This window comes from Antedon bifida, chromosome 4 (assembly GCF_963402885.1).
Source record: "Antedon bifida chromosome 4, ecAntBifi1.1, whole genome shotgun sequence".
In the NCBI taxonomy this organism is placed as follows: domain Eukaryota; kingdom Metazoa; phylum Echinodermata; class Crinoidea; order Comatulida; family Antedonidae; genus Antedon; species Antedon bifida.
The window spans coordinates 1,597,595-1,614,041 of record NC_136229.1 but is presented as its reverse complement, the minus strand read 5'-3'; the positions used below and the strand labels follow the sequence as shown (position 1 = coordinate 1,614,041).

The following is a 16,447-nucleotide window of genomic DNA, read 5'->3' as shown; positions in this document are numbered from 1 at the left end:
ATCATCGTCGTCATAAACCGGCGTTTTATTATTAAATAGAACCACTGAAGCGTGACGGATTCTAGGCTGCGTTTTGAATCACTTTCATGCGCGTCTGAGTAATCGAAGGTAACGGTAGTGTTGCAATTTGAGACGGAGGATCCATCATTATAAATTTAAGCTAGCCTACAATTAAACTCTCTCTACTACCAAGCAAGGTAGGCAGGCAGGTACGGTGTGGGTAGGAATAGAAATGAGTCAGTAAATTAGGCTTGGCCAGTATAAATTAAGAATAGAGTAAACAACAATTATTACAGCAGATCCTAGGCCTAGGCCTAATTGGTAGCAATGCCTATTTTTATATAACAATTATAATAATATTTAGTAAGTACTTTTAGGACCTTAGAAGCCTAGGCATATGCCTCTCTATAAGCAAGTGGGGATACATAAACTTCATCCACCATTAATGTAATAAATGTTTTTTTACTTATCAATTATGTTTTTATTATTATTATTATTATTATGTATACTAACTAAGCCTACATACATATAGTTTTTTTCTCAGGGGTTTTGGGTTGTTTTACTAAAAAATGTTGACACCACTTAAAAACTCATAAATTAAGAAAGGTATTTGTAAATTATTACATAAAAAGTAAGTTTTGAAAGAGCCATAAACCAGAGAGGTATACAAATATTTTATACTTAATTTAACAAAAACTGTTTTTATTTTACTGTCATCATTTTGACAAAGTCACATGGAATTTATGTTTTATGGGAACATTAAATATTTACTTAAACTGGCCCTATTAGTTTTACAATTGTTTAACTTTTCGCAATGTTTTTCACATGGGCATCTCATGTTAGGGGTAAATAGGTGAATGCACAATCAATGGGGACAACAGTATCTATCTTTCTCAAAAATCCATTGTTGTACACATTTACTTTGACCTTATGCCTTTGTACAGACTACAGGCAACTGATACCAGACATTTCTTTTAGTGTAATTAAAACTGTTTTTTTTAAAAAACAAAAATGACAAATTATCACAAGGAATATTACAATGTTAACAAGAGTGATCTAATACTACAATAGAAAAATAAACCACACCCATTTTTCATTTTCATTGGTTAATAAGTTATGAAAGAAACAAATGTGTTTATTCATTACATGTTTTCACAGACTAATGTTTTAATTTTGTTGACAGGCTGAAGAGGTGTTAAGTTATGCATGATAAAAAAAGATATAGGTTATAGTGGAAATTGGTAATACAATGGTTAGTACTAATACTTGGGCAAAAAAATGTACTTGTTACTTCCTCCCCTGATTTTCCAACTGCCTCTGTTTTTAAAAAAATTAATAAATGACAAAAAATTGTGATAAAATCACAGAGGTTGATGCTGAACAAGTACTTTTTTGGCCTTACTAGAATTACTACTGAGTAATTAGAAGTTAATTATTAGACAATACATGATTTGTAGATTGTTACTTTTTTTTAACACTTTTATGCTTTTCAAATTAATTTCCTAATGAAATCTACTGTAAATGACTTGATGTGTCACAAACAATGCAGAATGCTCATATCATAATCCTCTTACAATTACACAATATTACATTAAAATTACAATTAACTTTATTTAAATTAAATTCTTTAGGCCACCTATGAACAAAATACTATTTTATTTGTTTCAGTTATTTAGAACTTTTTCTTCTTACATTCTATTTTTAACTTGATGTTAATTTTCTTTTATAAATTGGCTTCCCAATACTAAGACTGCCTTGAATGAAATATTCAATATAAACATTCTTAAATGCAATTTATCAATCAACAAATACATAAATTAATACATAATTAATATTATATGTAGCAATGTGCAACTAATTAACATTAGTCGGACAGACTATACTATTTCCTAGAACTGTTTTTCACAATTTCCCATTATGTAACAAACTTTACCCAAATATGACCCAGCGGTGCACCTCTTTAAACCACTTTATTTAAAAGCATAGATAATAAAAGCATTGTCATTGCTCTGGTGGTATTGTGCAATGGGTTGAAGGTTTCAACTATAAAAAGATAAGATCATATTCTCAACAATAGTTTCTATTTGAGCGACTTCAAAACTGGGTTCACATTCCTGCTGCACCAGTTTAGAATTATTTAGAAGTTCGCAAGCAACGGACTGGCAGTGATACAAATAGACTTTCGTATTAACAATAACATTGAACTTCTTTTGTTGATGTGAAATAAATACTGTAGCTGCAGTTTAAAACATTCATTTTGGATGGAGGTATAGACAGTTATACTTGCGTGTCAAATTGGGAGAATTTGATTGAAAATAAATTACTTCTAATCTTATTTTGTTTTTCTATGAATACCAGAATGGTAACTGAGCAGTAATTGGAAATGGATGAAAACAAGCAGAAAGGAACGGCAAATGATATATGGCTTAAGAGATCAGATTTGCAACAAGAAGGTGATGCTACAGAAAATACGGCATTAAATGAAGAGGATGTGCCAGAAGAGGAGGGGCCATGGTATAGACGGCCTGGTTTCAAGGAGGTTGAGCAAGGAGTTGAGCCAGATGCTGAGGATGTTGCAGGACATGATGATAATGTCGAATCAGGTAGGAAGATTTTAAAAAGAGGCAAGGAGGTTGGTACTTTGGTAGCAAGATTTAAAAAGATGGCAGGGAGGGTGGTAGCAAGATTTTAAAAGGTGGCAGGGAGGGTGGTAGCAAGATTTAAAAAGGTGGCAGGGAGGGTGGTAGCAAGATTTAAAAAGGTGGCAGGGAGGGTGGTAGCAAGATTTAAAAAGGTGGCAGGGTTGGTTGTGACACTTAAAATAAATGCTATATACAGTATGTATTGGTGTCACCTTGTTTTCTGAATTATGGATTTGTCCTACGCTAAAAACAGTTTTTGAAAACAAAAAATATACAAGGGTTAATCCAAGTTTATTAATTTTCAGGCTATTTTTTTTTTTGCATTTTGTAGTTTATTTTAAATAACTGTTTTATGAACAAATGTATAATTGAGTCATTAAAAATGTAAGCTTTGTTCGAATGAAGGTTAGCTAAGTTTAAGTCGGGGCTATACTTTGTAATGATTATATTTTTTATTTTAGATTGTAAAAGGATCCCAATGGAAATAAGCTGATAAGCTTTTTGGGCTATCCTGGAAAATCTCTTATAAATGTATTATTTGTAATGTCCGTAATTTATGTTATCACTTTGTATGTTTTTTTTTTATGATGATTTTCCAAATAAATTCAAATCAAATCAAATCAACTTTTCCTTCTGACTAAAAAACAACAATTGGGCAGTTATAATAGTACAGGTTAATTGAGGTTACAAGTTCAAGTAACAGTATGAGCATCCATCCATAAAACTTCAGCTTACATAGTAAGAAATCTACCTCAATTGAGAAAACTCTTTCTCAATAGTTGAACAAAATTTTGCCACACAATACCCGTCTCCCGCAGTGGTGTAACGCAGAGGCCTGGGGTATAGGAACCCTCAGTAGCCCTCCAACACTTGAGTCCTTGGCGTTTTTAGCCTTTTTTTACATATTTTAATGCATGTTTTTTTTCTTCTGGGCACTTCTCAGGAGCCCCTATAAGCTGCGGGGCCCCTGGGTCTAGCCAGTGAGCGCTCATAGCCGTTACGCCACTGGTCTCCCGTGAAGGCTATCCAACAATCTGCATGGATAGATTCAGAAAGTGTTTTATTGCTAACATACAACTTTGTCCAAATATTCGACGATTGACATTGATTAGTAGTATCCCTATTATAAGTCTAAAAAGGGCCAATCTGGCAAGTGTTTCTCAACTGATAAATACTATCAATATCAAGTTGATTACCTCTTATCATGTATGGTAGCTACTAGACCATGTAAATGACAATATTATCTTGTCTAGGTACATTATTGTACCAATACATGATAAGTGTTAGCCAATCAGAACAGAGCAGAGGTCTTGTAAGCCAAAGGCATGATGGTTAAACTCCATTACACTATTGAACAGAACTATGATGTGTTATTGTATCAACAAGTGACCTATGTCAGTCATGTTGATGTTTAGCATTAATGCATGTATGATATCAATAATTGACAAGTTTATGACCACATGACAGGTGTCAATCATGCCCCCTAAAATGTCATTTTTAACACTGGTTGGTTGTATGTCAGATTTGAGTAACAGCCAATAAATAAGTAAGCTTTAAGCCTTTTCTACACTATCAAACTTTATGTGACAAAAAAAGTATGATGTGCCCAAATATGGTAGTGATATGACATCATCATGTCCACATATATGGGCACATCACATTTTTTTTATCACATAAAGTTTGATAGTGTAGACAGCGCTTTACTCTTACTTGCCACTCCAGAAAAGGAGTATATAAAAGAGTAAAAAAACAAAAAAATTCCTGTTAGTTTTACACACAGTATAATTAAACAAACTTTCAATATAAGAATTTTACAAGATGTATTTTGTTTTAGTTGCAAGCTCCGGGAGGTGTTCAAATTTACAAGATTGGCTTCACAGCAACGCATTTCTTATCTACTGTAGCCAAGCATTATCATCATGGGTATGTTAGTGATAAACTTATAGATACAAAAATACTGTTGAAATACAAAATGTGTAATGCAGATTCAGTGAGCACCACAACTGCAACAGAGCAATGATTACCAAGATTACCCTGCAAGACGAATATAATAATCCCTAGAACATTTTTCCAATTAAATTTCATAAATTATATATCATTTATTAATATTTTTATGTAATCTTTAGCCAGCCTCATTAGATTCTTGTGTAAACAGCGTATAGAGACTATTTGTATTTTGCGCTATACAAATTTAAAACCATTAACCAATCTGTATTATCTTTTTTCAATACAATTATTTTACTCTCATTTATTTAATTTATTCTAGTAATAAAAACTTATCGAACATTTCTGAAAGTATTATATAAACACTTATATTAAGGCTTATCTGAGAATTTAACACACATCTTCTATGTTATTGTTAACCAGTAATTAAACCATGTAAAATTAAATTTTGTTTTTGTAGGGAGATCGGATGTGGTCTTTTGGAGTGGCACTTTACTTAGTACAGTTTGAAGATGGCCTACTACGGCTTACCTCAATATTTGGCTTGGCTCGTACAATTTCTGTTTTATTATTTGGTGCTATTGTTGGCGAATGGGTCGACCGGACTCCAAGACTTCGAGGTTTGATTATGTTCTGTAATAATAGTTTAAAAACATTGCAGTAATTAGAAGAAAGTTTATTCAAAATAAGATTTAAGTGGTAACTGAAATTAAATCTATCACTATTGGCTGGTTTGCATCCATAGTTAATTTCAAAACATCCTAATAATTGTTCAGAAATGTCTAATTTCTAAATTAATTTGTGTCACAAATTAATTACCATTATTATTAATTGAACTTCAAGTGCATTTATCCTGCAATAGGAAACATTTGGAACGTGTGGAAGTTCCTGAATAAAGCTTTAATATCCATAAATCAACTTATGAAAAAAACATTTTTGGATGATTCATAAGGATTAGTTCACACATTTCTTAGTGAAATACTTTAATTCGCTTTCATCCTGTTTATTTTTTTCCAAATTGAAAGATGTGTAAAGCTCTGTTTACACTATCAAACTTTAAAAAAAAAATGTGATGTGCCCATATGGACATGATAATGTCATACCACTACCATTGAGTACAACACCCTTTTTTTGTCAGACTAGTTTGATAGTGTGGACATTGCTTTATGAATGGGTAAAAATATGCATTTTGGTTTACTATACAATTTATTTAAGAAATAAATGACAATATTATTGATTTTATTCATGCAAGAAAGTTTCAAAAACCTACTATTTTTGCTAGTTATTGCGAACAAAATACATCACTTGTATTCATACAATGGTATTTTCTTAATATAGAATGATGTATGAATTCATTGATTTTTAAAAACTTTTTTCCTTGTTTTACTTTAGCTACAAGGACGTCGCTTATCATCCAGAACTCTTCCGTTATGATATGCGCCCTCTTTCTGCTCTTCTTCCTTTTATTTGAAAGCTGGCTGAAGGACCAGTTAGGTGGCGCTCTTGCCATTATAACTCTCGGGTTCATTATTGTTATCGGTTGCATTGCGGATATCGCAAGTGTAGCGCTGAAAATTTGTATTCAGAAAGATTGGGTTGTTGTAATTGCTGGCGGTGACGGAACCAGGCTTGCAGGTACTGTTGTTTTGTAGCCAATTCTTAATAATGTATCTAAATTTGCCCAATACCGTGATACAACAACACATTTATCATAGACCCTTTATTTTTTTGATTGCGCAATAACGGGACAAGTAAATTTTTTTTGGGACAAGTTAATTTTTCATATGTACTGGGAAAGTGAAAAAAAATGAAATTCTCTCAGTCCTGATGATACAGGCAACACATGTGATACATACAGTATGCTGTATTATGGCCTATGATACTGGACAAACGGCAATAGGATGTGTCTCAACATGTATTCTACTCTACTCCCAGTCTCTCAAATATTTGTAGCTCAGCATTTAAACATAGCTTCAACTAATGTCAAAATGAATTTCCTCTTGGAAAAATAAAATGAAAAAAACTATGAACAATGATATTAAAGCTCTGTCTACATCATCAAACTTTATGTGACAAAAAAAGTGTTGTGTCCATATATGGACAGAGGACGTCATATCACTACTATATTCGGGCACATCACACTTTTGTTGTCAAACGAGTTATAGTGTAGAGCTTTAGAATGATATTTTAAGGTCACAAAATGTTACAAATATCCTCACCTGATTTCTGTAGCCGCTTTGTGTTTGACGCGTACTCAACTTTTGTTAACTCAACAGAAATCAACTCGGTAATCCGCCGTATCGATCTTCTTGCCAACATCTTGGCACCAATCCTGGTTGGTTGCATAATGACGTCACTGTCATTAGAAATTGCCGCCATGTTTCTAGCTGGCTGGAATTTGGTGTCCATGTTTGTGGAATATTTTCAACTGCATAGGGTCTACAAAGCTGTACCTCAACTTGCTGTGAAACAAGTTAAGACAAATCAAGGTATTTAAATAACATCTGAATAAATTATATTAATCATTTTTAAATACTATTACAATTTTAGGCCTTATGGTGATAATGGAATTTAGCATGGAAATCACATCCCAACTAAAGCAGACTATTTAAGAAACTATAAATTGATGAAGAATTATTATACAACTTTATTATTTCAATTCTTTAGGTGATTACAATCCAATTAATTGTGTAGAGAATAGTGACATACCTCCAGGCGATTCGGGCAAGCAGGAAGGCAACGTAAGCCGCCAGAGAAGTGAAGAGCAGAAGCCGTTACTGTGGCGTATAACACAGTGGTTCACCACCACGTATCAAGGCTTCAAAACGTACAACTCATATCAAGTAGCGTGGGCCGGAATCAGTCTCTCGTTTCTCTACATGACCGTTCTTGGATTTGATGCCGTTTCTAGCGGTTACGGGTACAGTCAAGGTTTATCAGGAACAGTATTAGGCGTATTCATGGGTCTTGGATCAGTGATGGGCGTTTTGGGAACCATTATTTATCCTATCGTACAAAAAAGGCTTGGCGTGGTACGAACTGGTATATATGCAAATGCAGAGCAAGTTTTATGTCTTATGTTGTGTGTTGCATCTATATATGCACCCGGGTCATCGTTTGATCTCGGTTATAGACGGCGCCCTCCTGTACCGACGGACGAGCCCATGTATTACACAGATCCATACAATAACATTACTTCTAGTAACGTACAAGAAAGTGATGCCAATCAACATTCCTACTGGTCAGTTGGTTTGCTATTTGCTGGAATGATTTTGTCAAGAACAGGTTAGTGGCAAATATTTTTAAACATTTAACCGTTACCACACACACATTGCTGTCACAGGTTCCCCAAGAAAACCACAAAGTATATACAAAGTTAGTTAATTAGTATTTATTAGAACACAAAAATAAAACCTACTTAATAGACTTGCTTGAAATCTTGGTTCTTGTTTCTGTTCACATTGTATTCCTTTATTAGAGTCGCCAGAGTACTGTATGACACGCTATGTGTGCAAAAATGTTTCTCTTCTATTAAATCAAATTGCTTCTAGAACTAGGTCTACTTTCTACTTAACTATGTACTCAATTTTGTTCAACATTTCTTCTTTTAGGTCTGTGGATGTTTGACCTGACAGTGACACAGCTCTTGCAAGAAAATGTCGCAGAGAGCGAACGTGGTGTTGTTGGCGGCATTCAGAACTCCCTCAACTGTTTCATGGACATGTTACATTTTGTTGTAGTAATCATAGCACCGCAACCAGAATCATTCGGTGTGCTTATTTTCATATCTGTTATGTTTGTAACCATGGCAGGTATTTTGTATTCCGCATATGTCTATAGGGTCAGAGGTCATTTATTCCACCCAGAAAAACTTATTCCTTGTAAAAATGTGGTACAAAGTGAATTAAGAACGGATAAGACGGTAAGTGACGGTAAATCTGGTTATAGCGATGCTAATAAGAGTGCTAATTGTGAACCTGTATGAGAGAGCGAGTTACTGCACTTTTGTTTTTAGAATTTATATCGTGCTGCAAGAAGTGCCAAAACATTGTTTAAAAAAAAGCTTTAATTTTGGAATCACTTTAACTGTGTAACACTTTCTTAAATATGATGCACGAGTTTAACCACAGTCACAAGTACATTACATACGGAGAGCGCAATAATGAAAAGAGTCCCAATTCGAGGCAGCTCGGTGGATATTAGTGAAATAAAAGTATGTTAAAACTGTAAATATCTGTAAAATATTAGAGAAAGAATGTGAAAAGCAATAGAATCTCGAAATCACAACACTTTGAGAGTGAAAAATAATAATTCAAGGAATAAATCAGGTATTTATGTCACATTAAGTGCCTAGATCTACCAATTTATAGGTTACATACTGTATTATAATTATTTCCAATTTCTATGATCATGGAGGAAAAAATCAATATATTTATATAAATAAAAATGAATTTTTTTCTTTGTGTTAATTGTTATGATAAACATTTTGTATAATCTTGTTTTGTTACTAATGAAGCCAATTTACTGAAAAGCATAATGTAATATAATGTTATAATATATAACAATAATATATTTTTTGTAAGATATTGTAAAAATGTGCATTTAGTGTTAGTTTTAGTATACTTGATCAGTGTGTATCACATTTACCTTGGGCCTGCAATAGCTTATCAAGATATTGAGCTGTAAATCTTCATTTTATCAACATAGTCATTTCTGCAATTTCTTTTTTTGTTTATTTCATAATCATATTAATACAAAAAAAACAAAAATTTAAAGGAAAAGAAAAAATAAAAATGTTTTTTTATTGATATCGTGAATGTGTAGTGCTCTGTAATTTCCTTTATTTTCAAATGTCACAATTGCTGTATTATCATAGTATGTAAGTATGTATTTTATATTTAGAGGAAAAATTAAGTTTATGGGTGTTAATGTAAGTATTATTGTATTATGACAAATAAATGTTTAAATGCACTGCATTGCTTCTATTTTATGTTTGTTTGCTTGATGATGAAACACAATAATGAAAACATTTTTTTATTAAGTTATTTGTTTTTATTAGAAAAATAAAATGTGCTAAAATTACGATAAGTATGATACACATAAGCTTATTGAATCAATGACCGTCCCTTAAGCTCTGTCTACACTATCAAACTAGTTTGACAAAAAAAGTGTGATGTGCCCATATATGGCAGTGATATGCTTAAATTGTATAGTGATATGTCCATATATGGGCACATCACATTTTGTTGTCACATAAAGTTTGATAGTGTAGACAGAGCTTAAAGCATCTTTCACACCTCCTCCAGTCCGGATCCAGTAAATAAAACTGGAGCGGAGCAGGTGTGAAAGACTCTTTACTCTAAAGGTGCCTTTAAGCTGACATGGAACTCAACACAACTGCCTCGACATAAGCGCTCCGAGCTGACGCAACTGACAGGCACAAGAAAACATGTTGACATAAGACTAGTTGCTTTCAGTTGCCCATGTTCTATTTTTTCCGTAACTGAAAACTTTGAATCGAGTAACACGTGCGGTATGGGTAACCAAGTCCAGTAGGGATTGTACCGTAAAGTGTTCGCGCATACTGGTTTGTTGTGCGTGCTCAGAATGTCAAAATTAGTTCTTTTCAGTTGAGTTGAGTTTCGTGTCGATGGATAAAGGGCCACTTTATGTAACATAATTTTTAACTCAACACCATGAGTAATAAATAATGTTAATTGATATTTCACAATAGTTTTAGGAGAGTTAACAATGTGAGAAAAAACTGAAAACAAATTAGTATAAGTCACAAAAACAAGAGTGGATGTTATGATGAACAACTAACTTTAATTTTGGAAGCCCAACTTGGCGGCCTACTTGCCCATCCTTTGACTTCAGCAACTTCTTGTTCTTGAAACGGATTTTGAAGAACTCTAGACAAAAGTTGAACGTCACTGAAATCATCCTTTTCGGCTTTGGATATTGCAGCCTGAGCAATCCAGTTACGCAGTACGTATCGTGGATTTATATCTGAAATAGAGAATAGAGTATGAGAAAACTTAAGTGAAAAATGTTACCTAATCATAGAATTTAAACTACTCCTAATGGAAACAAGCTTTTTATTGTGGGCTATCCTGGAAAATCTTTTATAAATGTATTTACTTGTAATGTCAGCAATTTATGTTATCACTTTGTATGTATTTTTTATGATTTTCCTAATAAATTCAAATCAAAATCAAATTCGTATGCAAACACCCTACCATTATACCACTGGAATCTTTAAGATAAGATCAATAACACAGGTGTATCATTAACAACTACCTGGTGTATATATCCAGTTAAAGGTTCAGCAGTTGTTTGTTAAATTGGATAATTAGTTGACTAAAACTCTGTCTACACTATCAAACTAGTTTTACAAAACAAGGTGTGATGTGCCCAAATACGGTAGTGATATGCCCAACTATGGTAGTGATATGACATTAACATGTCCATATAGTTTGATAGTGTAGATGGAGCTTAATATGGGCACATCACATTTTTTTTGTCACATAAAGTTTGATAGTGTAGACAGAACTTTGAGGCTACTAAACATAAAACAGACACAGTAGAACTAGTGTTAAGGGGAAATGTTCAGGACCAAATAGTGACCCTTAATAGGGGTACACGTCCCATAGTGGTGACATATGTTGCGTCTCGTTTGTTATAACTCTTACTGTTCATCCTTTCTTGACGTTGTTTGTCATCATCCTGATCACCATTGAGCTTAATTCTTTCAGCATATAAAATCATCCATTCTTCAAAATCCTCATGTTTCTCAATTTGTTCCAATGCCCAAAGGCCTTCTGGGATTGACGCTGATACGATGTCATTAAAGGTCAATGAACTCATCTGTCGAAATGTCATGGTAAAATCAGCTTTGGTATCTTCCATCATCTGGCGGTAATAGAATAATTGAAATCATTTTGCAGAGCGATTGTTGTTTTAGATAAAAAATGTTTTGCCGACTTTGAATAAAATGTTGAATTGTACTGTAGTACAGTATATATGGACAGCAAAATCTCATTTTAATATATACAAAATACTGCAACTCTTCAATCTTAAGCTCTGTCTACACTATCAAACTTTATGTGACAACAAAATGTGATGTGCCCATATATGGACATGATGATGTCATTTCACTACCATATTTGGGTATATCACTACCATATTTGGGCACAAACTAGTTTGATAGTGTAGACAGAGCTTTACTTTACAAAATATTAATCCTTTACCTTATACAGAATGTTTATTAATTTGATGTCCTGGTCATGGTATTCATTTATTAACCCCAGTTTTTGACGATTTATCACGATCCACTTTGACTTATAAATATCTATGAAATACGACGATATCTCACTCAACCTTTCAATAAAAAAAATATTAATTCCACTACAGTTTCATTAACTTCTTTAAATATTCTTAATTAAAGCTCTGTCTACACTATCAAACTTTATGTGACAAAAAATGTGATGTGCCCATATATGGACATGATGATGTCATATCACTACCATGTTTGAGCACATCACATTTCTTTTGTCAAACTAGTTTGATAGTGTAAACAGAGCATTAGAATTATTGAATACTTTACGTGTTGTGTTGTTCAGCTGGCAGTAACACTTGCAGGGCTTTTTCTAACTTTTGTAAATTGTACCGCGCAACTAACGGTTGATTTTCAAAACTATATCTAGCTTCGTCATCGGAGTAGTTTGGCACAAATTTAGGATTGTAGTCATCAAGGAATCCAAACGGTCCGTAGTCAATAGTGAGTGATAGAATGCTGAAATTATCTGTATTCATTACACCTAGGAGTAAATCAAAGGAAACATACATTCACTGTTTTCTATTTGATTGAAGATATATTTTCCCCCCAACAATTTTTTTTTTAATGTGCCATTTTAATGTCACCTAATAGTTATTCACATTGACCAAAAACTGGATTGAAGAAAAAAAATTATTTAACTGAAAAAAAAATGTAATTTAAAGCAAAAAATACTTAAATTGTCTGTCAGTCAGACAATGAGTTTTTGGTTAAAATTAACAGTTTATTTTGTCTTTTTATAAACAAAATTATTACTTTTTTTTGTTTTTTTTTCTACAGAAGTGAATAACTTCAATAAAACTGCAAACTGGTCTATTTAAAGTCTGATTTTATTAATCTTCCTTTTTCATGTTTTTGGGGGACAATGCAAAAAGAAACTATTATTCAGACAAAAATGTACTCACCATGTGCAAATCCAACAGATTGCCATCGTGCAATCATATCTGCTGTCATGTTTACAACATTATAATAAAACATTAAATATTTGTCTGGATCTAGAATGTCTATGTCTTGAAAATACTGCACTAGGATAAAATCCACAAGCTTCCTATAAAAAAAATAAATATAACACATATGTAATGATGGAAACCATGGGAATGTGTTTGATGATACAGTAGTACTCACATAGTGGTGTTATACCCATACCCATACTTTAGTATTATTTTGTGGTTCACCGGGGTCACAAATAAAGATAAGTCTGATCTACAACGTGTTGTTAAGTATGCATCACGTCTTATTGGAATAGAACAGAGCACTATTGAATTCATTTTCGGGAAGCGTTTAATTAAGAAAACGCATTGTATATTGCTAGATTCAAGCCATCCCATGCATAATGTATTTGAGATGTTACGTAGTGGTAGACGATACCGGTCCATCACTTCTCGTACTAATAGGTTTCGCAACAGCTTCTATCCAGTTGCCATTCGGGTACTGAATGCTAGTTGGGAAACCGTACGAGAGTGATGTGACATAATATCATTGTAATTGTGTTTTTCTTTTTTTTATATCTGAATTTTGTGTCCCAGAGCAAACACAATTTCTATGTATATATTTTGTTTTACTGTATATGCAAATGACAATAAAAGGAAATGATGATTTCCACTAATTAATGAATGAATGAATATAGTGGCGTTATACCCATATATAGTGGTGTTATACCCATATATAGTGGTTTTATACCCATATATAGTGATGGTATACCCATATATAGTGGTGGTAAACCCATATATGGTGTTGTACCATTATGATAATAAAGCACTTCACCTATGCTAGTTCAGTAAATGAACCACATACTTAAGCAAATGTTTCTCTCCACTGCTAGCAAGTATCTCAAGCGATCCAAATCGGAACCATGTTGGAGCGAGACGAAGGACGACTGCTGCCCTCTCTTGTTTGGGATGTCCATTATAGAACTGGTCTCTTATCACAGGATCATTACTTACAATGAGGCTAAAAGAATTTAAAAACAAGTTACTGTATTGTTGCATTTGTCTGTCATTTTGTCATGTGCTACTATACTATCTCTTCGCTTCTATCTATATTGTGCCTCATTTTTCATCTCATCTTTCAAGACATGCATTTTTGGTTATGTCTTTTAATCAACTACAAGTTACTGTACTGTCCTATGCTACTATACTATCGTCTTCACTTCTTTCTATATAATGCCTCATTTTCCAACAGTCCATTTCTCAGGCTGTTTTTTCATCCCATCTTTTCTAGACATACATCTTGTAAGTGAACATTAGCCAGATGTGTACACTGGTGCTCCAGTTGTAAGTCATAAAGCTCTGTCTACACATGGAGTAAAGCACTACTGCTTCAAACTTTATGTGACAAAAAAAAATATGATGTGCCCATACATGGACATGATGATGTCATATCACTACCATATTTGGTCATATCACTACCATATTTGTGCACATTACACTTTTTTTTGTCAAACTAGTTTGATAGTGTAGACAGAGCTTTACTCTAAATATGACTGAGAAGTGCCTTGATCCTGTGGAGATATTTTGGCTCTGAGCTGGACTGCCGTACCCTGTCTAACCACTCAGGAATTTAAGTAGACTATTAATTGTACTGATAACTAAATTACCTAAGTGCTCTACTTGTTGGTATATTAAGGTAATGCATTGCTTCACTGCAAAGAAATTCTCTGACCGATGACCTTAATACGGCTCGGCCATCCCCACGCCTCGAGTAGGGGGTCAAACCAGACCCCTTTAACTGCAACTCCCAGGTTTCATTGTTCCTTTAAACAAAGATAAATAAATAATTTATTGTAAGTTAGGCCATTGGAAATTAACTCTTCTGTATCTATATATAACAGAATAATTAGCCGATTACAGCATAGACTTTATTCAGCAGTTTTTCTATGTAACCAACAGATTAATATTGAGCTGTATTTTTTTTAAACATTACCTATTTGTGTATTCACCAAGCAAATGTGCCCTTCCATCACCTAGCTGGCCAGCCCAACTGCCAAACTGAAAATTTAATTACAAAGAATTACAAATAAATCAATTTATTTATTTATTTATTTATTTAGTAGTGATTGGTTGGAGGCACATACCTAATTGGCGACTGTGGCTTAGGCTGCTTTTGTGCTTTCCTGGCAGCTAGTGACTATGATTATAGGTTTTCTCTTTGCATCGTGTTTTTTTAATTTGTTGATTTGAATTATATTTTGTAAAATGTATCTTTGCCTGAATAAATAATAATAATGTGTGCTCTAGAATTGAATGCTCTAGAATGATAATTATTTCACACCTATGTCAAGAAGACTTTTTACCTGGTGACCCCCGTAACGGTGTGCTAAAGGAGGAACATGCTGTAGGACAGTATTTCCAGACACAAATGCACGAAAGAACTCCTCTGTTGCTACTTCTGGATCTAAATCCAGTATTTTCTCCATGGCGTCGTCTGCTACAGCAACAACCTGTGTTTGTGTTTTTAATGGTGTTGGTTGTACTTTTGAGAATACTACATTCTTTACTTGTCTTACATAATTCTTGTCAATTGAATCAATTGGAAAATTTTCTATAAACAAAAGGAATATTAAAGGAATATATTAATATTATTACTGTCCCCCTAAAAATGTATTTTTTTAACATTTTTTGTTGGATATTCCATTTTAATGTCACGTAATAGTTATTCACTTTGACCAAAAACTAGATAGAAAAAAAATTATTCACCTGAAAAAAAAGTAATTTAAAGCAAAAAATACTTAAAATTAAATTGTATGTCAGTGTCACTGTCAGACAATGGTTTTTGGTTAAAATGAATCGATTCGTTTTGTCTTTTTATAAGTGAAATAATAATTTTGTTTTGTTTTTACAGAAGTGAATAACTTGATTAAAACTACACAATATGACCTATTTAAATTATAGTAAATTCCATATATTGGCCTATTATTTAATATTATCAAATATCAAAACTAGCGGTTGGCACGAATGGCGTTTCATACTACAGATAATCAAAAGTGATTAATTCATCCTTTCTATCTTTATTAACGCAATTAAATGTTTACTTACCTCGGACAGATTTGCAAGGTTTTACATTCAAAACCCAATCTCCAAAAGATGTAAATAATGGTAACTCTAGGCCTAGACCACCTGCACATTCTGAAGCTGCGTGCAGGTGCTGCTGACTGGTTTCCTCCTGCGAGCAAGTTTCGGTTGAATCGTCCGCTTTCGAGCAAAATTTACCGTCCTTATTTTCATTTGTCAATGAACAATAAATACATGATATGAATACTAACGTAAATACATTAGTTTCAAGACCACCTTTAGGACAATATATTTTCATCATCTATGTTCATAATTTGTTATTTTAAACAGTTAATTACAATCTGTCAACTTCCATTGCCAGGCCTAAATTTGCATTCCGCGAAGGTAAGAATTCCTAAAACTATGGAACGCCAAACGTGAAATATAACAGTGTATAGATGAATTTTTTTTTATCACAATATAAAATGTTTATTGATAATCTTTAAAATACACAATTAAGGAATAACATGCATACA

General features: G+C 33.2%; 2 protein-coding genes across 4 annotated transcripts in view; one reads left to right on the top strand and one right to left on the bottom strand.

The window, feature by feature from the left end:
• Positions 1-16,319, bottom strand: part of LOC144841196 (protein nucleotidyltransferase YdiU-like) — a 115,754-nt gene extending 99,435 nt beyond the window's left edge. The window contains exons 1-10 of the mRNA XM_078697442.1: positions 15,957-16,319; positions 15,215-15,462; positions 14,845-14,909; positions 14,519-14,674; positions 13,717-13,872; positions 12,828-12,970; positions 12,193-12,406; positions 11,837-11,966; positions 11,279-11,498; positions 9,729-10,595 (exon numbers count right to left, since the gene is read on the bottom strand). Of these exons, the coding sequence (XP_078553568.1) occupies positions 10,393-10,595; positions 11,279-11,498; positions 11,837-11,966; positions 12,193-12,406; positions 12,828-12,970; positions 13,717-13,872; positions 14,519-14,674; positions 14,845-14,909; positions 15,215-15,462; positions 15,957-16,233 (1,812 nt within the window). The 5' untranslated portion in view covers positions 16,234-16,319 and the 3' untranslated portion in view covers positions 9,729-10,392. The remainder of the gene's footprint in view (positions 1-9,728; positions 10,596-11,278; positions 11,499-11,836; positions 11,967-12,192; positions 12,407-12,827; positions 12,971-13,716; positions 13,873-14,518; positions 14,675-14,844; positions 14,910-15,214; positions 15,463-15,956) is intronic.
• On the top strand, positions 90-9,309 carry LOC144841194 (solute carrier family 40 member 1-like). 3 transcript variants are annotated; one of them, XM_078697437.1, is made up of 9 exons: positions 90-209; positions 1,184-1,252; positions 2,359-2,603; positions 4,477-4,565; positions 5,047-5,206; positions 5,979-6,221; positions 6,863-7,075; positions 7,254-7,871; positions 8,198-9,309. In XM_078697437.1, exons 3-9 carry the CDS (start codon positions 2,384-2,386, stop codon positions 8,569-8,571), a joined length of 1,917 nt encoding a protein of 638 aa, XP_078553563.1. In that variant the 5' UTR covers positions 90-209; positions 1,184-1,252; positions 2,359-2,383; the 3' UTR covers positions 8,572-9,309. The 3 variants fall into 3 exon arrangements, with proteins under 3 accessions (XP_078553563.1, XP_078553564.1, XP_078553565.1); XM_078697438.1 differs by having other exon boundaries at positions 101-197; XM_078697439.1 differs by lacking the exon at positions 1,184-1,252 and having other exon boundaries at positions 179-197.
• Positions 16,320-16,447: the final 128 nt, after the last annotated feature.

Coding starts and splice junctions, on each gene's coding strand:
- LOC144841194 (XM_078697437.1), top strand. CDS start 2,384: ATGGATGAAAACAAGCAGAAAGGAACGGCAAATGATATATGGCTTAAG. Junction 5,207..5,978: donor CCGGACTCCAAGACTTCGAG/GTTTGATTATGT, acceptor GTTTTACTTTAG/CTACAAGGACGTCGCTTATC. Junction 7,872..8,197: donor AATGATTTTGTCAAGAACAG/GTTAGTGGCAAA, acceptor TTCTTCTTTTAG/GTCTGTGGATGTTTGACCTG.